The sequence below is a fragment of the Nanorana parkeri genome, unplaced genomic scaffold (genome assembly GCF_000935625.1).
Source record: "Nanorana parkeri isolate BGI_ZX_2015 unplaced genomic scaffold, ASM93562v1 scaffold822, whole genome shotgun sequence".
In the NCBI taxonomy this organism is placed as follows: Eukaryota; Metazoa; Chordata; class Amphibia; order Anura; family Dicroglossidae; genus Nanorana; species Nanorana parkeri.
In genome coordinates this window covers 742515-770493 of record NW_017307090.1, presented here as the reverse complement: position 1 = coordinate 770493, position 27979 = coordinate 742515, and the positions used below count along the sequence as shown (strand labels likewise).

At 42.5% G+C, this 27979-nt stretch overlaps 2 protein-coding genes across 2 annotated transcripts in view; one reads left to right on the top strand and one right to left on the bottom strand.

The window, feature by feature from the left end:
- The window catches only part of AK6 (adenylate kinase 6), a 10142-nt gene extending 9802 nt beyond the window's left edge, over window positions 1-340 (bottom strand). Inside the window, exon 1 of the mRNA XM_018565213.1 lies at window positions 313-340. Coding sequence (XP_018420715.1) covers window positions 313-340 — 28 coding nt within the window. The remainder of the gene's footprint in view (window positions 1-312) is intronic.
- A 330-nt stretch (window positions 341-670) lies between these two features.
- RAD17 (RAD17 checkpoint clamp loader component) lies at window positions 671-26562 on the top strand. The gene is made up of 17 exons (XM_018565212.1): window positions 671-793; window positions 3735-3838; window positions 5372-5614; window positions 6637-6711; window positions 6894-7050; window positions 9156-9292; window positions 11434-11486; window positions 11568-11693; window positions 12336-12405; window positions 13038-13149; window positions 15198-15389; window positions 18085-18173; window positions 20511-20657; window positions 21348-21494; window positions 24330-24450; window positions 24538-24595; window positions 25983-26562. The coding sequence occupies exons 2-17, from the start codon at window positions 3797-3799 to the stop codon at window positions 26242-26244; spliced, it is 2031 nt and encodes a 676-aa protein (XP_018420714.1). The 5' UTR covers window positions 671-793; window positions 3735-3796; the 3' UTR covers window positions 26245-26562.
- Window positions 26563-27979: the final 1417 nt, after the last annotated feature.

Here is a 27979-nt window from a genome sequence, read left to right as displayed (position 1 = left end):
AACAGTGGGGGCCAGCGGTCACCTGTAGGCAGAGGGATGGGGGACAGTGGGTGCCAGCAGTCACCCGTAGGCAGAGGGATGGGGGACAGTGGGCGCCAGCAGCCACCCGTAGGCAGAGGGATGGGGGACAGTGGGCGATGTAATTAGTCACCTGTAGGCAGGATGTGTCAGCAATCAGAAGGGTGTTGGGGTACAGTGAGTGTCACCAGTATGTTGGGGTACAGAGGGTACGAGCAGGCATGATGTTAGGGTACAGCGTGTTTCTCAGCAATCACCCAAGAAGAGTGTTGGGGTGCAGGGAGTGTCACTCACCGGTCAGCAGGACGTTGGGGCTTCTCATTCTCACTCTTCTCTCCCGATCTCCCTTGACACGTGTTTCACTGATCTACTCCACTTCGCTCACTACCACAATCACGAGGAGGGGGTGGAGACAGACCTAATGACATCACTTTCCACCACCAATCGTATGACAGGCTACACAGCTAAGCCTTAGCACTGCAGCCAAGATAACGATTCAATAAACATTTCAGTGCAATGATTCTATCTGTATTATTCTAGGTAATAGAGATAACATTCAGTAAACAATTTCGCATTCAATGCCTAAATGTAGCGTTCTAGCTTTGCCCAAATCAAAGATGGCGGCACCCTCCACAGGCCGTTCAGTAGTGGCGACTTTCAACCAGCTGGCTGCGTCATACTAGGGACAGTGACGTGATTCTCAGGCGCCCGGCAGCCGGAGAAAAGAACTGTCCATAGAAGTGTCAGTAGAAAGGCGTCCGGTGCGGGCAGGACGGTGAGTTACCCGATATGGACTACCTAGGCCGAGAGCGGTGCTCTTTCACGATGTGACTGGCTTACCCTGGTCACGTGTGTAGAGTCCCAGATGTTGTTGAACTACAACTCCCAGCAGATTAGCCAAAGCATCCGGGTTATTAAAGTGCATGTATAGCTAAAACTTTTCTTTTTCGTTTTGGATAGAGAAGTGAAGAGTTCTAACCATCTCCAATTTATTTTGTGCTGCCTGTTTGCTGTATTGGGGACATTTCCTTTCACTTTCTTTCCTCAGGAAGCCAGAAGAAATCATGAGGAGAATTCCCCCTGCTAGACATTTTCCCCCAGAGCGGGTGTACCCGTTGAAAGATTTCCCCTCACTTCATGTTCTGATGTCTCTTAGGGCTCATTCACAAGGGCTTTTGTGTCCACATGCAGCAAGAACCTGCGGATTCCTGTGGCTGGGATAACAGCTCGGTCTGTACAAAGCAATGATAAACTGACAGGAGCCGTGGCTGTCCACTGCTAATCGCATGTATCCGGGCATTCAGCATTTACCTGCGGCAAGGTTCTGGACACAGACCGATTGTACACAGGGCCGGTCATATCACCTTGGCCCAGGTAACCGATAGAAGTGTAAATATATGGGAACAGCGACTGATTTGTGCCGCAGAAATCCACTGCCCAGACATAAAAGCCCCATGTGAATGAGGCCTAACATGGATTTCCCATCACTTTCTGTCTCGGTGAGGGGTCAGTATGCTCAGCGGGGGCACAAACAGCAAAACCAAAACCTGACAGATAATACGAGTCTTCACCACACTGACTAAACCAAAAAAAAGTTTGTTCTATAGATATACCTAAAGTGGAAGTAAACAGAGATATTAAAAAATCGTGATATGAAAACAGACAGACTCTCTATTTCAGCAGAGATATGCTTTGTCTCTTCGCCAATTAAACTTACCTGCTTGTTGGCGATCTTCTTTTAGAATGTACACAGAGTTGTGCAGAGCTCAGTGGTACATTCTTGGCACGCCTCAATGCCGGGATAATTGAAGTGCTATGCGCAGGACTTATTCACACCAGATCCATTGCAATCCTTTTTTCAAAGGAAGGTAACCCAAAAGATGAATGGGACCAGTTAACGTGGCTCAATTCTGTTGCATTGCGTTATGCTACGCTGAAAAAAAAATTACATCATGCAACGCAACAGAGCGGGGTGAACTAGCCCCATTCAGTGCCCTTGCATTAGCATTAGTTAAAAAACAGATCGAAGTGCAATGGATCAAAAGCAAAATGAAAGGTACAATCACAAGTCACTGGACCCTCCATTGACTTACATTTACCTTCTGATTTTGGTGTGAATGGGCCCTTAAGCTGGCCATACATCTATAGATTATCTGCAGATTTTCTATGGTCAGATGGAAAAAGTGCAACAGATTCCTCCATCTACGCTAAACTGTGTGGATGAAGGGATCTCCCACTGGGCCAAGCCTCAGTATCTTGCTAGCCGGCCTCCCTGGCTCTCAAAATACCTGAACAATCTTGATTGGATGCAGGCATTGTTCAGGTGTTTTGAAGCCAGCGGGGCCGACTAGCAAGATACTAAAGCTCTGTCCAGTGGTAGATTCCTCCATCCACACAGTTTAGTGTACATGGAGGAATCTGTTGCACTTTTTCCATCTGACCATAGACAATCTGCAGATAATCTATAGGTGTATGGCCAGCTTTACATCATTCTGGCCAATCAAGATTGCCAAAGATCCTGAGCCCAGAAAAAGAGCAGGTGAAGATGTCCGCACCAATGAGGGGAGGTGAGTTGAGTTTACTTCCACTTTAAGAGGCTAATGGGTGGTCTCATAAATGGGGGAGCAGTAGTGTAAATGGGCCAACCACAGGCCTTGTCTTATTTCCTGGAGGGGGGATAGATGACACGGGAGCTGCTCTCTTTTCCTCTAGAGTTCTTTGAATCAGTCCCGTATGAACTTCTTTGCAGGAAGCAATGATAAAGACAGAACAATTGGCTTAATTAGTCCCGGCATTGTGGCTGTGGGTACTTGTACTTAGGTACATGGATGCCTGTATGCTTGCTTTCTACTGTATACTAGCAAAGTTCTATGCCTGTTTTCCTCCCTTTGCGGGTAGTGCAGAGAATTTTGCCTGATATTACTCTATTAAAATGCAGCTATGTAACACCGGGGTGGACAAATGAATATGGGATTCAGGAGGCAGTCTGTCCAATCCAGGAGCCAGCAGGATTTTTTAGGAGCCAGCTCCATTGGCGGCAACTAAAGAAAACCTCAAAAGTTAGGATCCAGTTGTAATTCTTAAGGAGCATTGGCAACCTGGGGTTTGTCCACCCCTGATGTAACGTATAGCAAAACTTCCTCCCTCGCTCCTTCGTAATATCTTGCTTATTTTTAAAAAATTAAATATTGTAAGAGACAAACAGTTGTCTGACTTGGGATGGAAGGAGGAGTCTATTTATTTAATGTGGTTGATGTGTTTCCTGTTGCAGGCAGGCGGAGCCTATATCTCGATGGCTGTCCTGGAAGATTCCTGGAAACAGAGTTATCAGGTAATCAACTCATGTTTTTTGTTTGTTACCTTAACCGAGTTCTGCTTTAAATACATTAATGACTTAGGCCTGGTTCACACCTGAGCGAAACACGCAAAACACAGAAGTCAATGCATTCCAATGTGCAAGATTCACACTTGTGCGTTCATACGTGCGGACAAAAAAGTGCACTGCGAGAAAAGGTACATGTACGATTTTCTGGCCGGTTGTTGAGCTTTCTAATTGTGGTTTGTCCGCACGTATGAACAAGCTGAACTGCACACGCTCAGGTGTAAATGGAGCCTTAGGTTGTAATACAAAATGTTTTGCTTTTCTCAGGTTGGCAGTTACACATAAAACTGTTATTTTTATCTTAAAACAAAGCATTTTTGTGTTTTTGTTCTAGAAAAGCCTCTGACTGATATACATGATGCAGTGCTAAGCTGATGGGAATTTTACAACTTTATAATGTCAAAGACATCTTGCAGAAGAAAAGTTACTTCTGCTAAGGTAAGGTGGATGAAATGAAAATGCTGCTTCATTATAAGAAGTGCTTTACCTTTATTAAAGTGACACTAAACTCAGGAGTTAAATCTTAAAAATTCATTTGAATACCTTAAAGTAACATTAAACCCTCAGATTTTTTTAACATAACCAATACTGTAATGTGTGCCTTACTGTAATCCATGGTAGTTTCCCTTCTCTTTGCTGCTCTTCCTTTTAAATCCTCATGTCTTCTCATGCTGGGGGAGAACTTCCCTTTGCAGCGGAGTGCTTCTTCCTGTAGTGCTGGCTCAGGTTGCAAACCTGCACACAGACATCATGTATCCATTTCAGAGACAAGGCAGTCTGCTGCAAGACAGAAGTTCTACCCAGCATGAGAACAGATACAGATTTAAAAGGAAGAGCAGCAAAGAGAAGGGAAACTACCATGGATTACAGTAAGGCACACATTACAGTATTGTTTTATGTTAAAAAATCTGAGGGGTTAATGTCACTTTAACTATGAACAAAAATGTCTCTTATTTGTGTATCACTCAGCTGTAGATCTTCAAATCATCTCTGAATTGGTGCTGACACTGTCCTTCCTTCTGGAGGGTGACTACTTGTGTTCCCCATGGTCCCTGTGTGTGTTGTAAAGTAGTCACCGCTCCAAGCTCACTCCTGTGATGGACTACAATCTCATGTTTAGATTACTGATTTGTACTGAGATTGTACTGAGAACTTTCATAAGAAGAGTTCCTTTATTTAGATCATTATATAAATAAAGACTTCAATACAGTTTATTGAAAGATCGAATCGGAAACAGGAACATCAAGAGCATTCAAATTTCCCACCGTGTTAGATGTGGCAGTTTTGATTGCTTCTCCTTGCGGTCAATCAAAAGTTTCTTTTTATATCTTTTGATTTCTTTCAGTTTCAGCAAAAAATAGAATCACTAAATTTTCAGTAAATTTTTTCTAATTGTAATAAAAAATAAAACCCCCAGTGGTGATTAAATACCACCAAAAGAAAGCTCTATCTGTCCCTAAAAAATGGTGTAAAATTCATTTCAGTACAGCGTTGCATGACGGAATAAACGTCAGTCAAAGTATCGCAGCGCTGAATACTGAAAAATGGCCTGGCCAGGAAGGGGGTCTAAACACCTGGTCTTGAAGTGGTTAAGCAATCTGTCAAATGAAAAGTGTATGGTGAACTTGACAGACAGGTTTCTCTGTTTGAAAACAATAGGCTCTCTACAAATCTAACATTTGAAGGAAGGGAGGGAAAAGTGTTGCCCGGAGCCACTAGTTAGATATCAGCAGGAAAAATGTATTTTGCATTGGAGGCATGACAGCTGGACACCTATTTGCAGTGAAGAGCAGGTTAGAATGAGGACAAGGCACTGTTTGTTTGTTTTGCATTTTTTTGTGAGGAATACTTCCCAGTGGCCAAATGATTCTTGGTGTAGAATATCATTGGGAGTCTGCTGAGCGCTGTGGTGTGCATTTTTCAGTATAATGACAAGGTCACCAGAGGTGTTTTTACATTTTTGTTCCTCAGATCACAGATTGGGTAGAGCCGTCATTTGAAGACATTTTTGGAAGCTCACACAAAGTCTCAGTTCGTGCATCTGGAGCGGCTAAAACAGAAGCCAAGAAGAAAGATGACTCTGTAGATACCAAGTCTCAGGGCAAAAAGAGAGCAAACCCTTTTTCCTCAGATCAGTCAAATGATCGACTTAAACCAACCGCTAACCAGGATCAGAATGAGTCATGGATTGATAAACACACACCTAAACTTCAGGTAGGTGCTAACCAATTTTATTCCCGGTTTGTCTGGGCTAATGTTAAAAAGCAGTTTTATTTACCTTACCCCTTGCTCCCCCAGCAGCCAGGGCTCTCTTTATCCTCCAATGCTGTGGGTTGTGGGTTGGCCCTTGCCATCCTTACGTGAGCTATCCGTGCAGTGCTAGATTTTCCTGCAAAATCAATCGATTTCATTTATGCTAAACAGCGTAGATCATAGAATCTCCACTGCCAGCTATTGTATTCTACAGCTGCCTGAATACCCGAGCAGTGACTGCATCTGATAGGATAATAATAATAATTTTCACCTGGAACAGTCGATTTTTAAAAACAACTTATGTCTAGCTGGGTTGTGCTTGCAGGGCCACCCACGGCTTAAATTTTGCGCAATTCAGCACGAATTGAATTCAATTCAAGTCATCTATGGCCAGCATCACCATGCTAGACTGCTGGCCCTATATTGTACATAATGACGCCAGAGCATGACCAGCTTATGCAGTGCCAAAGAGAAGTGGCTTTGGGGAACCATTACCATGGAAAGTAGAAAGACTGCCGGAGCAAGGGGATTAGGCAAGTCAAACTCTAGACTAAAATGAGCACTTAACCCTAAGGCTGGGTTCACACCTAGGCGTATCAAATATGCGTGTTTGTTGCGCGTTTCGTGCTGCGTATTTTTACCGCGATTTGTGGTAAAAGAAACGCGCGACAAATGCGCGTTTGCGAGGGCTACCTTACTGTATGCCAGTGGATATGCGCGGCAAATACGCCCCAAAAAAGCTCCTGTGCTTCTTTGGGCGTAGGGCGTTTTTCTGTGCGTTCCTAAGTGCTGTAAAACGCCCATGTGGGAACCATGCCCATAGGCAATCATTGGTTTTCATGTGTTGAGCGTTTTACAGAGCGTAGGAACGCGCTGTAAAACGCTCAGGTGTGAACCAGGCCTTACGGTGGGTAGTTTTGAATTGTTCCTGTCGTTCAACCTTAAAATGAATACATTTAAATGTGAATATATCTTTTCTGCAGGCAGACCTTGCTGTACACAAGAAGAAGATTGAGGAGGTTGAGGCCTGGCTGAGAGCTCACATTGGCAAGAAGCAGGTTTGCTTGATTCCTTTTTCTTGGTGATTGTTGTAGATGAAATATGTTTTCCTTATATTCCTCTTTACCAATCAGTTGTAGTAGATCTTGTTTTTCATGTTTATATAAGTTGTCCTATTGCTTTTTATACCCACCCTAAATACTTTCCTTGGGAACATCTTTTCTCTTATATGTTCCTACAGAGTGGCTCTGTTTTATTACTTACTGGACCTCCTGGCTGTGGAAAGACTGCAACCATCCTAGTGCTTGCACAGGAAATGGGGATCCAGGTGCAAGAGTGGGTCAACCCTGTAATGCAGGAGTTTAATCGGGATGCGCCACCAGAGGTCTTTGATCGGGGTGAGATAAAAAAACCAAAAGAAAATCATTTTTGTTAATGTGCTGAAATGTTTTATAAAGTATGTAAAGTAAGAAGTCCAGTATAATAGAAAAAAACAAGGGGGGTATTAGTTTGCAATGAGTTGTTAAAATCAGGTAATGAAAGGAAGCCTATCACTTCCTTCCTTGCAGTGGTAGTGCAGCTGATGTCCAGTTTTCTGTAGGGATGCACCGATACCAGTAAATGTGCAAAAACAGATACTTTTCCAGCTCCAGGACTAGACTAGAGAAAAATTAAAAAGTTAGGAGGCAGCTGTCATTTGTATGGAGCACACGGAGCTCCTGGGATTTGTACATCTCTGTTTTTAATGTATGATTTTGTTTTTATAAACATATAAATATATATAAGTGATGCACTGATACTATTTTTGCAAGTACTGATACATTTTTGTTTATTGTCATGTGGCAGTTTTTTAAAAACAATACATACTAATGATTTCAGAACAGTGGTGGAGCGCCAGAGCCTGGTCCCAGCTACAACTGCTGCAACCCTGGTAGTTCTCATGAAAATGCCAAGTATCTGCACTGGTATCTGAAAAGTATCAGTGCATCCCTAGTATTCTGGTGTTTTCTCACCCGGTCTACTACATCTTCCTGGGTAACATCAGACTTTACAGAAAGGAAAGTAGGGGAAACCCCTTTTGTGTCATAGGAGCGAAGATTCTTTTTTGGTTCACACCTCTTCAGCTGTGACATAGTAACAAGGAAGAGTGGCTATGCACAGGTTCTAAATATGAAGTCTCCCACAAGTGTTAGCAGTATGGACAAACTTCAGGCAAAAATCATAATATCCGGTTACCAGTTTTCTACCAATGCAAGCGTGTGTACAGTTCAACAACCACCTCCTCAAATTACTGTAATGGCGCTCACCAATCTAATGGGTGACTGGATCTTATTAACCCAGCCCTAGACTGATGAGTGGATAGTGAAGGATCTGCAGCACATAAGGGTTATCCCTGTGCTCCTTCTCCTGTAAGCAAAGTGTGAGGTTATAAAACTGAAATGGCTCTCAATGCTGACCATCACTATTCCAGTGTGAGTGCTGTTGTGCAAGGGATGACAGCAAACTGATATAAGTGTAAAAATAAACAAAAAGACATGTTTGTTGTTTCCTATAAGTGGACTGGGGTCATGTTATGAGGCTACTTCAGATAATGGTCTTGTGACTTTGTTTAATGTGGATGAAAACTAGTCTGTAATTCTTCTAACAGGCTGAAGTGCAGTACCTCTTGCTGCTTGCAGGTAACTTTTCTCAGTCTTCAAATGGATCCCTGTGCAGCCCTTTTGGATCCTAGGCTTGAAAGTACATGGAACTCATTTGAGTGGCAAACGCCACCTCCTTTCATTCAGCTAACAGATGAGAGATCCTTTGCTGCCCACTGATTTTTTTTGTTCTTGACAGTTAAAGTTTAAGGCACTTTTTAAAAATGTGCTTTTATACCAAAAGAGACTGCAGCATTTCTTTTAATTGTATCTTACCTGCATCTCCGTGTGCAGTGTTGGCAGACAATAAGACACATAGGAGTTATCCCCGGTCGGCCAATCAAGCAGGTTAAAAAAACCAGACCTATGACAAGATAGTGGTGATAGGAGAAACGAGGGGGTGTGTGGACATGGCAGCACTCGAGAAGGACACTTCGAAAGGTATGTGTGCCATAATGTGCTAATCTGCTGTGCTTACTTGCGGACCACAAACGCATTAAGCTCTGCTTTAAATAACAAAGAGTGGGGCTTAGCACCAGGCAAAGGCAAGATGCAATTTTGACATAAGAAGAAGGCAAGGTCCCATGTTCCTCCTGTGGCTAGGATGCAAGTTTTCTTCACGATGATCCAGTTTGAAGACCATAACCATAGGTACCGGCAGACAGCACAAGATGGCTGAACTTCGGGCCTGCTGTTTCTTTAGGCTTAGACAGGTTTATTTTAATGCTTGAGACTGTCTTTGCCTCCAGTCAATGGAACTCCGTACCATTACTCAGCTGCTGTTTTAAACATTTGTTTTACATGTAATGATAATTGAACTTCATAACGTGCATCATGAACACATACATTTCTTTTTGCTTCAGATATGGGATTCCAGCCTTTCACTAGTCAGTCTCAATCTGCTCAGTTTCACGACTTTCTTCTAAGAGCAAATAAATACAACAAGCTGCAGATGTTTGGAGAGGAACCTTGTACAGATAGAAAACTCATCATTGTTGATGTACGTTATCCATGTTTTTCTACCCCTCGCTCTGCCTGCTATGTAATCTTCTGCTAATATTTTACTTTTATCGGAGGTTGCCTCTTTAAAGCTGGTCACATGATCATCCATGCTTTATTTCAATTTGTTGTGCAGTGGCTTGTGGGAAGAGTAAAGGTGCCCATACACTGCACGATTCTCGTACGAGAATCGCGGGAAATCCCGCGATCGTACGAGAATCGTGCAGTGTATGGAAGGCGTGCGACCGTTTCTACTGTACGGTCGCACGTCTTCCATCGAACCAGCATGTTTGAAAACCCGCCGGGAATCGTACGATTCTCGGCGAGTTGGTGGCCTGCTGGTTCGACAACTGCCGAACGGGCCGGTGTGCGCATGTGCACACTGCCCGTTTGCAGTCAGCGTAAGCCCGCCCCTCATTACAGTCATCGCAAGCCCGCCCCTCAGGGGGCGTGGCTTGCGATGATCGAGAGTGCGATCTGCCCGTCCAAGATGGGCAGATCGTACGTTTTTTTAATCCCTTTACAACCATCGCAAGACTAAGGTTTTGCTATGGTTGTACAGTGTATGGCCACCTTTAGGTGGTGCCAGTACATCAGTGCAGTGCAGTGGTTGACATTTTACAGACCTATGTTAATCTAAGCTGATATACACAGCTGTGCCTTAATGTGAACACTACAGAACAGCAAACCAAATGTTGTGCGTTACATGTGTTTGCAGTCCAGATCACACCTACAAGCTCCCCTTTCATACAAATTACTGCTCCTGTATCAGTAGATAATACAGGACACATCACCTATTAAAAAGGACACTGAAAATCAGCTGCACTCACTGAGAAACAAGACTGCATTCACAAATACAGCATACAGTACACTGTCAGCAGTGGACGAGTTCCTTTAGCGTGCACAGGAAGCAGGGGGGCTCTCTTCTGATGACCCTTTCTCATCCAGATAAAAGCAGATGCCACTACTTATGCGTGCAGTCTGGATCACAGTGCCTAGACACTACTGCTACGATAGGGGTGAGATAGTTCTCATCCAGCACCCATCATAGCTCTGGAAGTTGTGTGCACCACATAGGACGTAGCAGCAATGACTGACACCCCAAGGTGCATATCTATGACACCCAGTGGATCTTGTAGGAGCATGGGCATCACCAAATATAAAGTATACCTGCTACATTACACTGAGGCACGCAGTGGAGAGCGGAGAGTCATTAAATCAAAGAGCAGCATAGTTTTCCATCAAGCACCATAGGCAGAGCGACAGAAACGGGTGAGGCTGGAGGTGCACTTAGTAGTCCATTTAAGCCTAACACGGCAGCTGCCTTAGTTATATAAATACCTTTGAAGGCAAAAGAGGTCATTGTTACTCATGGAGAAACTGCATAAGAGAGGGGAAGCGTATCCACATTGCTGTTTTAATTTGCAGTAAATATGTGAGACTCCCACTTCCTCATCTTATAATCTTATAAAAAAGTTACCTTTTAAACCAAACCGTCTGTAAGGCCGCTGTGCCAGAATGCTGTGAAAATACAATCATCATAACAATATATTACTGGACAGGGTGCTGTTATGTGGGTGGGTCCTAAAGGCTGGACAGGTCCCTAGTAAAGCTGAATTGTGGAGGACCACAAAGGAGGACTTTCTAGATTATAAAGCTACCAGTAGACCCCTTGCAGTACCTACTATTAGGCAGTGTTTGAAATTACTGACAGGTTCATTTTAAAGATGGACACTAGCTGAAATGCCAGATAATAAGCATGAAGGCTTTTTTGCTAGCCCTGAATTATTCCAACTTAAATGCCAGATCCGCTTTTGTACATTCTGTAATATGTATTTGAATGATGACAGTTGTAGTACAATAGATATGGCACACCATCGTCACAGCAATATTAAGACCAGGCCAGGAAATTGGTCATCACTTCCTGTCTTCTTGTTTTCTAGACCTTTTTTTCGTTTATTGAAATCCATGGTTTTCCTGTGTGTTGTATGTTTTCACCCCTAAAATCCCAACTTTTTTCTTTCTTCATTAGAAGCCACTTGAGGTGCAAGTCTAGAGCTTCAGATTATAACCTTAAATTTCACCTGAGATTATATTTACTTCAATAAATGTTAATATTTTGCTTTTTTTTTTTTCCTTTAGGATATGCCTAATTTATTTTATAGAGACCCTTCAAGTTTACATGATATTCTCAGGTAAGCTGCAGTGTTTCTGGGATATGAATGCTACATTTGTTTTCCTATACCATTCATATTTGATTTATTGGTTTGTTGTAGGAAATTTGTGCGAACCGGACGCTGCCCTCTTGTGTTTATCATATCAGACAGTCTAAGTGGTGATAGTCATCAAAGACGGCTGTTCCCAAAGGAAATTCAGGATGAATTATGTGTCTGTAATGTCAGGTAAATACTTTGCCTATTTTGGTTCCCTGTATAGCTTTAATTGCCCCATTGATAAATTTGGTACCCTGGCTCAACATAAAATGAGTGAAATATGTAGACTGCTATTCCTTGCTGAGTCTTAAAGTGCTAGTATTGAAGCCAAAACATCAGCATGGTGGCCAGGAAGCTAATATTTATTATGGCAGCCAATATTTTTCAGAAATTTAGATGCCCCCCTCCTTTCACATCAGAGTTTCCCTTCTCATCTGATCCCTCTCCTTTCACATCACAGCTTCGGAAGTCTCCCCTTCACATCATGAGCCTTTGTCACTAAAGAAGCACCACCCCCCTTCACATCTGAGCCCCCCTTTTACATCACAGCCGCCCATCCTATCCCGCACTTTTACATTAGAGTTCCTCCTTCACATCAGAAGCCTACTTGCATCATGACGCTGTGCGAACATTTCAAGGCTCGCCTAAGGGAGACCACACCACCCTGGTTGAGAAAGGCTGGCCTAGAGCAGTTTTGTAAATAGATCAAATCTGATCTAGTTTAATGGCTGTTTTCCTGTCGCAGATTGATACTAATTTGTTCCAAGTGTAGTAACCAATATGCAAAATGTTATTTTAGAGTTACATATTTAACATATTATTATGTTACAGTTTTAATCCAGTTGCTCCCACCAGTATGATGAAAGTCCTGACCCGAATTGCTACGTCAGAGGCTGCTATGGTAAGTGTCTGTACATGGCAAGATGTTAACTGATCATTTTAGGGATTTGGGTACATTTTGATCCACACTCAGTACAGTTTTAGGAAGCTGGCCTTGTTAGTATTTAAAGCAAGTACAGTTTCGACTACCTGTTTCGACTACCTGTGAATAATCCAGCATCTTTAGGTCTAAAGTAGGGTACACACGGAGCGAATTGCAGGCGATTCAGCAGGAAGCACGAAATTCACTCCATGTGTGCCCTATTCCATTGGCAGAAGTCATTCATCAGATCGACTTTTGCCAAATCAACGTGTTGGAAGAAATTTGGCCGAATGGTGCTTGCAGGTTGAAGAAGAAAATATATGCATGTATAGGCTATAATAACCCTTCTGCTCAGCGTTTGGATGAAGCAGTAGGATATGTTGGTGGCCAACTTTATATAATAATGTAATAATAAAATCTAGACCCCCCTGGAATTTTCTTATCTTCCTGTGTATGTGGCTGTAGCATGTCTTTCTATGTGTACAGGAGACCTAACAGCAGGTAACAAACTTACTTTATATGTGTCCTAGCTTTTCAAATTTCCCTTTGTCGTTCTCCAGTGAATTAATAGCTTTCTTGATTTGTAGTTAATCTTCATTTTTGTGTTTTAGAGTGGGGGAAAATGCATTATTCCAGACAAGCAAGTACTTGAGTTACTGTGCTCTGGATGCACTGGAGATATCAGAAGTGCCATTAATAGCCTTCAGTTTTCAGCACTTAAAGGTAAAGGACTCAAGCATACATTTTTTCTGTTGCTTCTACTGTTAAATTTGTTAACCTATAAACAAATGAGGTATCTGAAACTTGGAGATATCCTGATAGACTAAATAGTCATTGTTTTTTACCCATACACCTAGGTTAGTTTGCTGTGCCTATCCTTCTTTAACCTTTGGCAGCTGTAACATTCTACCTTCCTTTATTAGATTTTTCCCCATGTATATCATCATAGGCTGGAGTTATTTCATAAACGGTAACAGGGTTATTCACAAAAGGGTGAAGAGTTTGTTCACTTCTCCAATCTAGCTGAGTTGGAATAATTCTCCAATTCAGCTCACTTTCCAGTTCAGCTATGTTGTCCTAGATTGTTCACTTCTCCTGCCTTCTCCAAATGCAAATCTGAAGAATATGTAAAGAGTTCTTTTAAGATCAATCACCAGAGTCACACTTAAAGTGACACTAAACTCAGGAGTTAAATGATAAAATACATTCAAGTTCCGTAACTATTAACAAAAATGTATCTCATTTGTGTATCACTCGGCTGTAGATCCTCAAATCTCTGAATGTGCTGACACTGTCCTTCCATCCATGGTCCCTGTGTGTGTTGTAGAGTAGTCACCACTCCAAGCTCCCTCCCGTGATGGACTACAATCTCACATTTATTTTACTGATCTGCGATTGTATTCCATCATGGGAGCGAACTTGGAGTGGTGGCTACTGTACAACACACACAGGGACCATGGGGAACAAAAGTAACCACCCTCCAGAAGGAAGGACAGTGTCAGCACCAATTCAGAGATGATTTGAGGATCTACAGCCGAGTGATACACAAATAAGATACATTTCTGTTAATAGTTAAGGTACTTGAATGTATTTTGAACATTTAACTCCTGAGTCTAGTGTCACTTTAAGTGTGAAACTGAACACTATACAGACTTTTTTGTAAAGTTTGAAAACTCAATTTGTGTCGTGAAACTGAAATGCAAGGCTGTGCAGGATTGCTGGATACACAACATCATAACATACATGGGTGTCCTGCTACAAAGAGCTGAACCAACATAGAGCGATTTAAAAGCACACATAGATAAATAGATACATTCATACATAGCGCTCTGTTACTACCATGTAGAGACAGATGAGCAGTAAACATTTTCTTTATCTTCGTGGATAGGTTTGTAGAGCAAAATGTGGTACTAGTGTCTGGAAATGAAGTGCATGTAAGCCCTAACAATAAACATCTCTTATTTGCTACCTTTTTGGTTAGTTAAAAATACCTTTTTAAGCTTGATTGATAAGTGCAAACGGGTAAGTGTTAATCCTACCAGAAATCCAGTGCTGTCCTGTGCTCTTAAGTAATGTTATTAGCCTCTAACAGTTCACCTCTGTGAAATACAGAAAATACAGAACACCTCCTATGTAATGGAGAGGATAGGGGAGGTGTTCAGTAGTACGAAATCACATCCTGTGCTAGGGTGGCAATACTGCTCCACCATAGATACAATACAGTGAGAGAGCGTTGTCACCCTAGCACAGGGATTGTGTTACTGGCAAAATTAGAAGGTGAGAATATAGGAAAATGAGGACTGGTAAGCTGCATTATGTTAAAATATTGTTTTGAGTTTAGATACGCTTGAATGGTCTCATTCCTATGCACAGAAATACAGGTGTATGGGCATACAGCAGAAAATACAACTTTATTGTGCAGCACCAGCTGGTGCGTATTTGTGTCCACAGGATTGTATGGACACAATACGCTGTAAGGAGGTATAAACGCAAGTACCAATGTTTACACTCGCATGCGTATGGTCCAAAATGTGAAACTTCCATGTTCGGGACCTTATGCCCATGCATGTGCACATCCATACTTGTGTTTTACACATGCACACCTGCTTACAGTGGTGTATTGTGTCCATACAGTCCTATGTACGTGATTCGGTCGGCACAAATACAAACTTATTTTCTGCTGTATACCCAGACGCCTGTAACTGCAACCATGAGAATGAGCCCCAATAGTTAACTGTTATTGATCTTTATCTATCATCGTTTTGTTCTAGACTCTTCCTTATCAAATGACTTCTGGTCTAAAAAGAAAAGCAGATCGACAAAGTCAGATAAAACCTCCAAGGGGAAGAATAAAAAGAAATCTGATAATGTTGGGGAAATCACAGATGATATCCAAGCCATTGGAGGAAAAGATGCTTCACTTTTCTTGTTTAGAGCATTGGGAAAAATACTTTACTGCAAAAGTAAGATCTGTTCATCTATTCTATACTCTGGTGTAGTTTTGTCTTCCATCCATGTATCCAAGTAAGATGTATCTGAGTGTACATACAAAGTACAGTTTTGGTTGCATTGTGTTTTCAGTCTGTACAATGGTACTGTTTATAAAAAAATAATCTATTCTTCCAGTGACACTCCATGTACATTTCTTCTGTATGAATTAACCAACTGTCGTGAGAATGGGGAAAATTTAAAGGTTTCTGGTATTTTCTTTAGTGATTGAATGTTCTTAAAAAAATGTAAATAATATAAAGCAGTGGTACTCAACCTGTGTAACCTCAGGACCCACATTTGTCCTTGGTCATTAAGTCGCACCACACTGGAAGGCACGACATTGTGGTACCGTGCGTTCCAGTGCGGGCGATTAAACTGTGAGCAGCAGGTGCGTTTGGGGTGCCTTTCAAATGAATGGCAGTGCACCTCCCACACCAGAACGCGCGGTAGGTGAGATTGCATTAATCGCATGGGACTGTGCGCTAAATGCACTGTACTAGTGTGAACAGGACCTCAAAACCACTGACAGACACAATCTCACACTCAGGCATTCTCACACACACATACACACTCCCAAAAAAGTGTAATTTTTTATATATAGATATATATAATCTGCCCAGTCTCCATACCTTACGAGAACTGGAGTGGATCCTCAGACTGGGGTGCTGTGCTGTGACGAAGCTCCATCCGTTTGTGCATTGCTTGTACAGCTCCCTTGCTTGCCGTGTAGAGGTGGCGGGAGCCAGAATGTGACGTCACTCCAGGCACCACTATAGGGCACGCAGGGGACCTATAAGCAATGCATGTATGGCTGGAGCGCCCTCCTGGCCATACCCCAAGCTAGCACTCTGCACCAGGCAGTATATTTTGAATGCTCTGTGTGAAAACTGACAGAGCTGCGCTAGGGGAAGGCTGAGGAGCCTCTCACCTAGCACAGAGGAAGGCACACGGCGACCCACTGAGCACAGGGTCGTGACCCACCAGTTGAGAACTATGGATATAAATCATCTGGCGCTTGCTCTCACTTGCAGATTAAATTAGCACTAGTATATTATGAAAAGTCCTGTCAGTTTTGATAGCACCAGTATTGCTGTGTTGTAGATACATTGGTCACCGAAGTGCTGTATATAATAATCCCATAGACTGGTGGTGGTGATTGTCTTTGGTAGATAGACACTATATTGCAAATCAGAAAAAGTAAATGTGCTCTCTGCTCCGATTTATCCATTGATCCATGCAGAGTTAGGAGACTACCTATAAAATGTTTCATACCATTCTGATGTCTTCATGCATGTCTGTATATCACACTTATTTTGTAGGCTTGGAGGATCTTGCTTTCAACTTTTTCTCCCCTTTTACCATGGAACTCTTCCTAAATTGACAGCCAGTGGTCTGTGGTGCAGTAAGACTTTCTGGTTTCTCTCTGGAGAATCCACTGTGACCCTGGTTAAAGCCACAATACTTTTGTCACCAGCTCTCTTAATACACTTACCTTAGGAATATATAGAGGAAGCACTCCAAGGGAAAGAATTGAAGTCCAGCTTACAGCGGAGCATTTACTGTCACAACTGGACCAGAAACATGGGACATAGACAATAATATAAACCTGATCTGGATAAAACCTTACCTTCCTTAACCCAAAATGTTTAAAATGTTTTCAAAGATTAACTGTTTTAAGGGAACCTGTGGTCATGTTTAATACATGCATTAGATAAAAGCTGCCATTATTAGACATCACTCAGAGTAATAGGCTCAGCCTAACTCCACCAGAACTAACATGCAGACTTAAAGTGGAACTAAAGTCCAACTTTGAATTGCTAGGATTTAGGGTTTATTGCTGGGGCTCTGCTGCCTCTCCTGCAGACCCAGGACTGGCATGGTGGATGGCTGTGCTTGATCAGCTTCATTGAAGTGCAAAGGTGACATTAGACCCCTGTTGTCCCCTTAATGTGAACCTGTCACCACTAAAGTGCTATCATCATCGTCACTCATGTCGCTCTGATGAAGAGTCTGTGCAAGGCCCCGAAACATAAGCTTCTAACGACATGCTGTGACACTCTTCAATAAACATATCAAAGAGATGTTGATATCTGAACGTATCTTTGTGTGTGCCGGTGACCTGCTGAAACTATCATATATGGGGCTTGTGAACCCCCTAAATGATAGCAATAAAGTTAAGTTAAAAAAAAAGTAACTTTTGCCAAAAAAAACTCTCCCTGTGGTTCTTGCAAACTTTGGTCTTAAAATGCATGCCGAGAGTAGAGCTGGATGGTGGAGACAATGTTACTCCTGCATGCATGCACAGGAGTTACATCATCGGTGGCCATCCAATGACCGAAGAAGGACATTGTGAAAACTGGAATGAAGCTGCATGGGAGATGGCATTAGTGACTGGAAGCTGGACCTGTCCCTGTTGGAGGGGAGCAAACCAAATGGCAAGTGTGCTGTACATAGCTAGGCAGGAAACCTGTATTGAGAGATATGTGGAGGCTGCCATTGCTTACGTCAGCCTAAAAATGCTAGTTGCTTGGCAGCGTTTGGCTTCATTCATTTCTGAGTCCCTAACCTGGAAGTAGCATGCAATTCAGAGTTGACTACTCATAATTCTTCTGGCTCAGTGATTTAGAAAGTTTGTATTAATTATACTGTATTTTATCTGCTTCTTAGGAGAGGCACCAACCCCCGACTCCAACTACCAGAAATTACCAGCACATTTGTCTCAACACGATAGAGACCTGCTGCTTGTTCTTCCAGAGGTGAGCCCAATCTTTTTTTGTAGAGTGGCGACATATTTATATTTTAATAAAAGTTACTTTAGGTCTGTTCTCATTATGTCTTACAAGTCTTACAGTTTTACTCCCCATGCCCATGACAGTCATTCTACATGTAATTGACCTAGTTGTCAACAAGGCACCAGATGTCATCATTATCCCCTACACTGGAAGCCTATACCTATAAGTTTATCTTTGATAAAAATCTTCATTTTTCTTTTCTGTTATTGTTCCTTGCCTGTGACTGTGTACACAGTATAATGCATCATTTCAGTCTGTTGTAACACTTCAGAAAACTTAAAGCGGACCTTTACACTCAAAAATCAAATTCTACCAATGCATCCCTCTATGTATGATGATTAATAATAACATAGACATGTCAGGTGTAAAATGCTGTGATTTTGAAATACTTCCCCTTGCAGAGCATTCACTTCCTGCTTTGAAAGGGCAAAATGACTTCAGTTTGCCAGAGCAATGCACACTGGGATTGCCTTGTCATCAGCAGAGCATTGCTGGGAAATCTCATCGGTAATCTCATGAGATCTCTTGGAAAGGCATTTTCCATCTCTGAGATGGTGTGCATGGTCACATGTCCTAGTCACATGTCTAGTCACATGTGCCAGATTTTCAGGAAGTAAATGGAGATCTAGTAATCTGTCCTTAGTAAACATGACCTCTGTGAGAAGACTGGGAAAGAAAAGAGAAATAAGATATGTAAAGAATACAAAGCCGACAATTATCTAGAAGTATGTGTTTGTAGATTGTCATTACTAAACATTTTTAAAGGTGTGTTTGTTGTTGTTTTAACCACCTCCTGTCCATGGCCATTCCTGAATGGCTGGACGGGAGTCTTATAGGAGCGGGAGGGTGTCTTAAGACGTGTGTGTGTGTCCCCAAGTGGGGAAACTGTCAGAAATGTAAACAGTAAAATAACACCATTTTTGTTTTAAAATCCCCCCACATACACACGCAAACATGCGTCGGGTGCGCCTACGTGCAAAAACGACGATTCCGCCTATTGTGCCGCACATGTTACATATCGCCACTAAACTGATGAGCGGTAAAAGCGTCGCCAATGGACAATTTTGGGTGTGGCTGTTTTCTGCGATTTCGCAGGCACCCGCAATTTTAAGGCTTGGCATGCTTAGTGTCTATTTACCCGACAAGACCCCACCTTTTATATTTTACCAAACAATTGGGGTGAGTTTAAATGTTTCATTACATTTTATAGGGAAACAGTTTTTTTTTTCAAAATTTAGGGTACTTTTTTTGTTATATAGTAAAAAATAAAACCCCCAGTGGTGATTAAATACCACTTAAAGAAATCTCTGTCCCCAAAAAATGGTATAAAATTAATTTCAGTACAGCGTTGCATGACGGAATAAATGTCAAAGTACGGCAGCGCTAAATACTAAAAAATGGCCTGGACAGGAAGGGGGTGTAAACACCTGGTCATCAAGTGGTTAAAGATATGGGTAAAGGCCCACTTTAATGGAACAGCAAAGGTCTTACAAATCGGATGGAATTCCTGTTGTTGGGGAGTGTCTGCTAAAAATTGTCCAGTGGTTCTTTCAAAACTCCCCGTTATCCGGCATCCATGGGGATTGGTAGATTCCAGATAAATGTAGTTTCTGGCTGCTTGAGAGTTACTATTAAATATAGGTCTAACTAATGCCATATACTAGTGATGGCGAACCTTTATGAGCCCGAGTGCCCGAACTGGATCACTAAACCAACTTTTGTATCTCAAAGTGCCAAACCTCTCAGGCTTTCAGGTGGTCTGTATCGGCTCTCAGGGGCACTGTGCGGGCTCTTTGGGGGCTGTGTGGCTCTCGGGTGGTTAATAAGGGCTCTCAGGTGGGCTATGTGGGCTCTCAGGTGGTCTGTATAAGCTCTATGGGGGGGCTGTGCGGCTCTCAGGTGGTCTGTAGGGCTCTCAGGGGGCTCTGCGGCACTAAGGGACGCTGTGTGGGCTCTCGGGGGGGATGTGCGGCTGTCAGGGAGGCTATAAGGGCTCTCGGGTGGTCTGTATGGGGCACATATCGTTTCCAGGATAATACATGCCGCAGAACAGTGAGTACCGGATAACTGAGAGCTTACTGTACTTGGTCATCTGAAATTCTGCTGTATTCTTATGATTGTATGTGGAGAAGATGGTGGATATAGTCAGTGCTTGGAGGAAAATCCTTTCCCCACCATTTCTGAGACTAGCAGAATGTTCTATGTTTTGGATTGTATGCTTTAGAGTTGCTGCTATCACTTACATTAGTACTTTTATTTTTGTATATATATTTTTACCTTGTTTTCTGTTTCTACTCTCAGGCTGTTGTAGAAAGATCACATATGCGAAGTGAGCTGTTCAATCTATATCTTCACCAAAACTATCTGGATTTCTTCTCTGATATTGATGATGTTGTCCGAGCCAGCGACTACCTCAGTGCAGCAGATGTTCTCACCGGGGACTGGAATGTAAGGAGCGTAATCTGAATCAGTGAGACTTACACTTTCTTTACTCTAAATAATAAAGATTTACTTTTTTTTTTTCTTCAAATGTACTGCGCTGTACTGGTGTCATAGCAGCTCCCAATAGCCCTACAAGCTCTGTGTGTATCCAAAGACCATATATACATAGAACAATAAAAGCAGAAACATTGTGCACTGGATACTGCAGGTAAAACCACTTTATGAAATGTGAAAGATTAAATTGCACTCACCATGAAGTCACCCGTTATGTCCTGATCAATTCACTTTATTGTAAGTGTTCTTTTATCCAGTGCTCCCTGTTTTTGCTTTTATTGTTATAGATTAAGGTACAAAGTTTTAGCTTTACAAACACTTTAAGTGAAAGCTTTGGTGTAGTGTATTGTTACATACAGAATAATAACCTGCCTGCAGTATATTTCTAGGGATTTTTAGGCGTTCCACACCCCTTGACCTTGTGCAATTATGTGTGCATAGAACCTCTTTTCTTAGACAATCCCATAGTGGAAATTGTTACATTTCTCTGGTTCATAAGGGGTTATTTAGGTTCTTCTAAGCTCATATAACTCAGTATGTCATCAAGTATTAAATGTCATGCACTGAAATGCATTATTTCAAACATACACATTTAATTACTTCCATTGTTCAGATGGTCATGTTTGTTATTGTTTTCTGCAGTCCCGGACAACTCTCAATGTATACAGCTCATCGGTGGCCTGCAGAGGAGTCATACATTCCAACAGCTCCAGGGCTTTTGCCAACTGCCAGTCAGGAGTTGGCTTTCGGCCTCTTCATAAACCACAGTGGCTTATGGCTAATAAAAAGGTAGTTAGAACACTTATATTTATTACATGTAATGACATTAAAGATGTAGAGTTTTACATTTCAGCAATCATTCAAATGGGTCATGATTTTATAAAAAGATTAAGTAGAAATCATATCCATCATTTTGATGGATTAAGGGCTTGTTCACGGTTAGTGGCTGGAACGCATTGGATCGCATAATTAAGCCTCCCTGCATTCTGGGGCGCTAGGGGGTGTGGTGGTGCCGTGACATGCGCTCCCACCCGCAGTTGGATTGCACGCAGTCCGGTCCAGTGCGATTGCAAAAAAACAGTGCACGCACAATCTTTTGCGATCGCACTAGACATGGGCATTGCTGTGGGGCCGGAGGCATGGCTGCTGTGCCATTGACTTGAATGTACCACCATGCCCCCTCCAGCCCCTGAATGCAGAGAGGCTTGCTCTATGCGATCCAGTGTGTTCAAGCCACTAACTCTGGTGGAACGCACTGGATTAGATGTGAACAAGCCCTAAGTGAATCACATTTCTTATCTTATTTATGGTGCTTTTGAAATGTTTATTATTCAAGCACCAAGATGTGATAACACTGAACTATACTTTTATCTCTATTCTCTGAATATTCCTTATGTTATATACCATTATGAGGCCATTGCAAGCTCCTAGGCAAACATTTGCATGCAGATCATCCTAGGTGAAGCCTGTGATTCTGAGCCTCCATGATTGAAAGAGCTGAAGTCCAGTGAATTAAATTGGTGGTCCTGCAACAGTAAGGCTGGGAAGGAAAGAAATGGATGATGCTGGGTGTCCTCCAAAGAGTAAGGGTTTGTTCACACCAAGCGCGGAGCAGATGCAGAGCAGTTACAGACCGGATCAAAACTGCGTCCAATGTATTCCAATGGTATTTTGGGCTCTAGTTCACACCGCAGGGTTCAGTTCCAGAGCATGTGGAAAAACTGCAGCATGCCCTATTTTTTCTGCTCTGGAACGCAACAAAATGCATGCAAGCACCCTGGAACGCACTGAAAGACTATTTTAGACACACACAAAATATATATATATATTTTTAAAAAGGCCCGGAACGCTTCAACAACGCGGCAAAACACAGTGCACTGTAAGTGCAGAAACTCATGCAGATCTGGTCTGCATTTGGTGTGAACAAGCCCTAAATGAGGCAGGGTCTATATACCTTGCTGCAGCTTCCAATGCACATTATGAGAAGTGAATTCAGAGTAAGAAATATCCTTATTGGAGAGGAGCCGGTACTGTACAACTGTGCAAGACGGAAAGCAAGTCTGGATTTCAGCATTACACTTTTTATAGAAGGAATGGCGCCTGATCATGTTAGAAGTCATGTTTCTGACATATATGTGCTGGTATTTGTTTAGACCCATAATGTAATCAATTGTAAGGAAAGTGATTTTGTCCAGGCACAGCGTAGTGAATGCCCCCAACTCTATGTAGCTGTAGTTTTACACTTTCCATTTCACTATATTGCACACCACACTATTTGTTTTCTTTTTTACTTCCACCACTCGAAGCTTGCTCCTGTGATGGACTGCAATCTCAATACAAACTAGTAGTCCCATCACTGCAGCCATGTTTTAAAATGTATTTTATTGTTTATCCGATTAACCGATTAATCGAACTTAATAATCGGCCAACTAATCGATTTTGAAAATAATCGTTAGCTGCAGCTCTAAATTTGAGGCAAAAGGAAATACATTTGCTGGTTTTCCAGGGCTGGTCACTTGAGTGAGTAATAATGAGTTTAAATGGCAATAATGAGAATAGCAATGTATTTACTGTTCCTGTCCACCCAAAATAAACAGTGATCTTCACCCACATAACAAATTTTGCTTTAAAAGGGGTGTCTTAAAGCTAGTGAGAGGATATATTGTTAGTTATGTAGGTCCATGTCTGTCATTAAACTGCACTCTGTAGGTGTGTTGTGTATAAAGAGAGATTACATGTCTACATGTTCCCAGTTTTAATGATTTGCTGACATATTCTTTTATGTAGGACATCACATCAGTCCTGTCATCTCATAGTGACATTTGTCTTTAAATGCGCACTGCCAAAAAGAACTTCAGCACTTATGGGGGCTTTGTTAGTTCTTTCTGGTAGAACATCAGGATGTGGGTATTTAGGTAAGTGACACAACAATTACAGTACACCTTTAGGGTTAGTTCACACCAGCCTCAGTGTGTTCTGGCCCGCTTCTGCCCGGAATGCACTGGATCGCATTCTGCCCGGCTCACTTTATTTTGGGGCGGGAGTGGGCGTGCCGGTGCATTGAACTCAATGGCAACACAGCCACGCCCTCCGGCTGCAATGTGATCGGCCACACGGTAACGCGTGGCACATCAATGCCTGCATTCTGGTCCAGTGCGGTCAGAAAAAAGCTGCATGGGCTATTTTTTCTGACCGGAACGCAGGCATTGATGTACCACGCGTTCCCGTGTGGCCGGTCACATTGCAGCCGGAGGTCGTGGCTGCGGTGCCATTGAGTTCAATGCACCGACACGCCCACTCCCGCCCCAAAATAAAGTGAGGCGGGCAGAATGCGATCCAGTGCATTCCGGGCAGAATCGGGCCGGAACACACTGAGGCTGGTGTGAACTAACCTTAAATGTCATGTAAGGAACAAACCCTTGAAAACAATTGTTCATCTTATCTGGCAGTCAGGATTGGGCTACAGAAATCACATTATTTCACTGTAGTGCCATTTGCAGGACATGTCCTGTGTAGCCACGCCGTAATAAACGTCACAGAAAAGTTATAGTGGCTACACAGGGATTGAGGACAGGAATAACAAGTCATTATGTCAGGCTAACATATCCGTTTACTTCTTTACAGTACCAGGAAAACTCTCTTGCAGCTAGAGAGCTGTTTTCAATTTTGTGTTCCTCACCATTTTGCCTTCAGACCCAGGTGATCCCATACCTGGCTAAGCTCACAAATCCCCTGAGAAACCCAGGTAAGGAAGACACATATGAGACAAAAACATTGTGTCAAATATAGATTTTCTAATCGTCATTTAATTATTTATTTTTTAATTTCCCAGCACAAATTTCCTTTATCCAGGATGTTGGCCGATTACCTTTAAAGAGGCATTTTGCAAGGTAATTATTACCCATTAACTGTGTTGTCTTCTAAATGCTGCACTTCTAATAGGCGTATGCTCTGTTATTTCACAGTTGAATGTTAGGTGGTTTATTCTCAGAGCAAAACATGTGTACTGCCTGAGGAGTCAGCCGAAATCATAACAGTGGGTGGCCCTGCCAGCTAGACAAAAGCCGAGTACTCAGTTGACTTTTGTTCAAGGAGCTGGGCTGAACATTGTTGGCAGAACTGCCAATCTGCTGCAGTTACTGTATTTTGACAGCAGCTGGCACCGGCTGTCAGAATACAAATAGCCCGGGGGGCGAGGGAGCGCTATGTCTTCATCCACGCTGTTTAGAATTGATGGAGGAATCTGTTAGATTACTTTTTGTTCAGCCTGTGGGCTGAATGAAATAAACCTATTGGGGTATGATCACCTTTTCTTGTATTCAAGGAAAAAGCCTGTACTATTTCCCACTATGTTTTGCCTTTTGCACTTTTTAGGCCATGCCAGGTTCCCTTTAAGTCACATCCTTACTATAAGGTTCTCTTTAGCTATGGGGATAATTAAGAAATTGTGCTCCTTTGCACTCCTAGCTTGTTTTGTTGATGTTTTTAAAGACCAAAGTGTACATTTCTGTATTCGCTACCAGCAGGTTTTGGTATAATTTTGTATTTTCTATAGTAGTAATGTGATATCTCATCTGGAGTTACTGGCCCCTATCTTGGCCATCACCCTCTGTAATCGTTTGACTATACCGTATAGTCTTCTCCCATTTCCTTAAAGGAAAACTATGAGATGAGGGATTTCCACTCACCTCATAGTTCTAGCCGACCTGTGACAATGAGACTGTCACAGGTCGGCTCAGTAGATCGGGAGGTGAGCGAACACATACCGGGTTCGCTCACCTCTCGATCCTGTAATGGCTCTCTGCCGTGACGGGGAGGGGCTGGATTCCCCACTGCCCGCTCCGATCTGCCAGCGCTGACTGGCGGAACCGACGGGGGAGGGGGCGGGTACAGCTGGCTCTGCCTCTAGATAGGCAGAGCCAGCTGTCACTCACGCAGCTGGGCGGATCCTGACGTCTAAGTCGGGATCCACTCCGGCTGCGGCGTCTCAGTATGCTCGCGGTATACTGAGCTTAGGGTGACGGGAGGACGCTAGTTTGTGTCCTCCCGTTACCCTAAGGAGAACTATGGGGAAAAACACTGACCCCATAGTTCTCCTTTAAATCCCCTCTTCACTGCAGTAGAATGGTCCATATGCTTTTGCTAAGTAAAAGGAGAGCTGCGCAATCCATCTGCTGTAGCAATTTACTTAATACTGGCATATCAGTTTTGGTGTCATTTGGCCTGTAATTTGAAGTTATTGTCCTTTTGGATGTACTTATAATCTTGTTCTTCCAGAATGAAGCTTGAAGCATTGACAGACAAAGATCCAGGTGCAGATGCTGACAGCGATGAGGACGAAGATCCAAGCCATGCACCCAGTATAAAAGAAAGAAGTAACGATGCCATATCTAAAAGTGCAGATGGGCAAAGGGTGCTACTGCTTCCTTCCAGCCAAGGAGGGGACGCAGATTTGCCAACCAGCCAACCTCAACCTGTAGCAGCTGAAGCAGTTATGGAAGATGAAGAGTTAAAGATAGAGGAATATGACAGTGACTGAGATTTGTTGATATCCACCATTCACAGGACCTTTTGCCTCTACTGCCCACATTGAATTGTGGTGTAAATGGACATCATTATATTGCTATACCCCCACTTTGGTCTTTGGCAAACACGTCCGCCATAGTATCATATTTTTATTGGTCAAAGAAAACTGGTTACAAGATGAAAGTGCCAGAAAGACAGTTAATGGTCAAAGCAACCAGGCCCACATTTGTGTTTCTTCACACTGCTCTTGTGTACAGATGCAGTATTCCTCAGCCGAGTAGTCACAAGGTTATTGCAAGGTGACATATAATGTGAAATGTAGTTTATTTAAGTTCTGTGCTAAACTATTATTGTAAATAAAAAAACGTTTGTTTTTTTTTCTCCATTTTTTTTATTTTTTTTTGTTCAATTCGACACTACATGTCCCTGTTAAGGTGCCCATACACCTTACGATTATCGTACGATAATCGTATGCGATCGACTTTTCGTACGACAATCGTAACGTGTGAATAGAGTGCCCGACCGATAGTACTGTACAATCGTACGACTTTTGACGGCCAAGCATGTTTGAAAACTTTGGTTGATCGTACGATGTTCGCATGGTTGTTGGCGTTTCCGTCCGTCAAATGTCGTACGATTAACACTGCGCATGCGCAAACGAAAATAATTGCGGTCAATTACCGCAAGTCGTCCAGGTGTTTTTTTCTAACTACCGCTGATTGAACCTTGCGATAATCGGGGCAGGATGGGGCCGTCGTACGAAAATCGTACGACGGTTCGATCATCGGACGAAAAGTTTAGTCCGATAATCGTAAGGTGTATGGGCACCTTCACACATAGACATATGAGCACGACAAAACACTCAAGACAAGTAATCCCATTCATTTCTATGGCCCCTGTTCACACCTGAGCCTTTTGTCGCACAAAGTTTCCCATTGAAGTCTATGGGACCAAAAAACACTGTAACCTGCCAAAAAGTAACTCATGTACTTTTTCCAGCCTCAGGGATTTTTCTGCTTGCAACATAATGCTCAACACGGGCCATAGAAAGTGGAAGGATAAAGAGTGTGGTGCACTTGGGACAAATCTTGAGAACTATATACGTGTGATTCCACATTTGTGTATATTTGAACACGGAATATATGATTGAACTTTCCAGAGGACTATTATTTATAAGAAGATTCATTGTGAACACTTTTTTGATTGCATGTATCATTTAAGCACATATTTATTATAGAGATTGGTTTATGTATTGATCAAAATGTTACTTTGTTGGAGGATGTTTGCATGTCAAAATCAGTTTTCATCCAACTGGAGCTTCATGTTTTTATTAGGGATGTACTGATACCATTTTTTCCAGATAAGTACCGATACTTTTCCTCAAGTACCCGCTGATACCAATACCTTTTTTTTTTCTTTTCTGTGAGTGTGTCATGTGACAGTTTTTCTAAAATAGTACAGACTAATGATTTTAGGACGGTGGTGGAGAGCCAGGGCCCAGTCGCAGCTGCTGCGACTCTAGTAGTTCTGCCACTGGCTCCAAACTATAGAGGGCTAAAAATCTCAGCACTACATTATACAGCAATGCAGATTACCACCAGCTATAGAGGACTACAAATCTCAGCACAACATTATACAGCAATGCAGATTACCACCAGCTATAGAGGACTACAAATCTCAGCACAACATTATACAGCAATGCCGTATAATATGAAGCTACATACTCTTGTGTTGCTCACCAGGGCTGC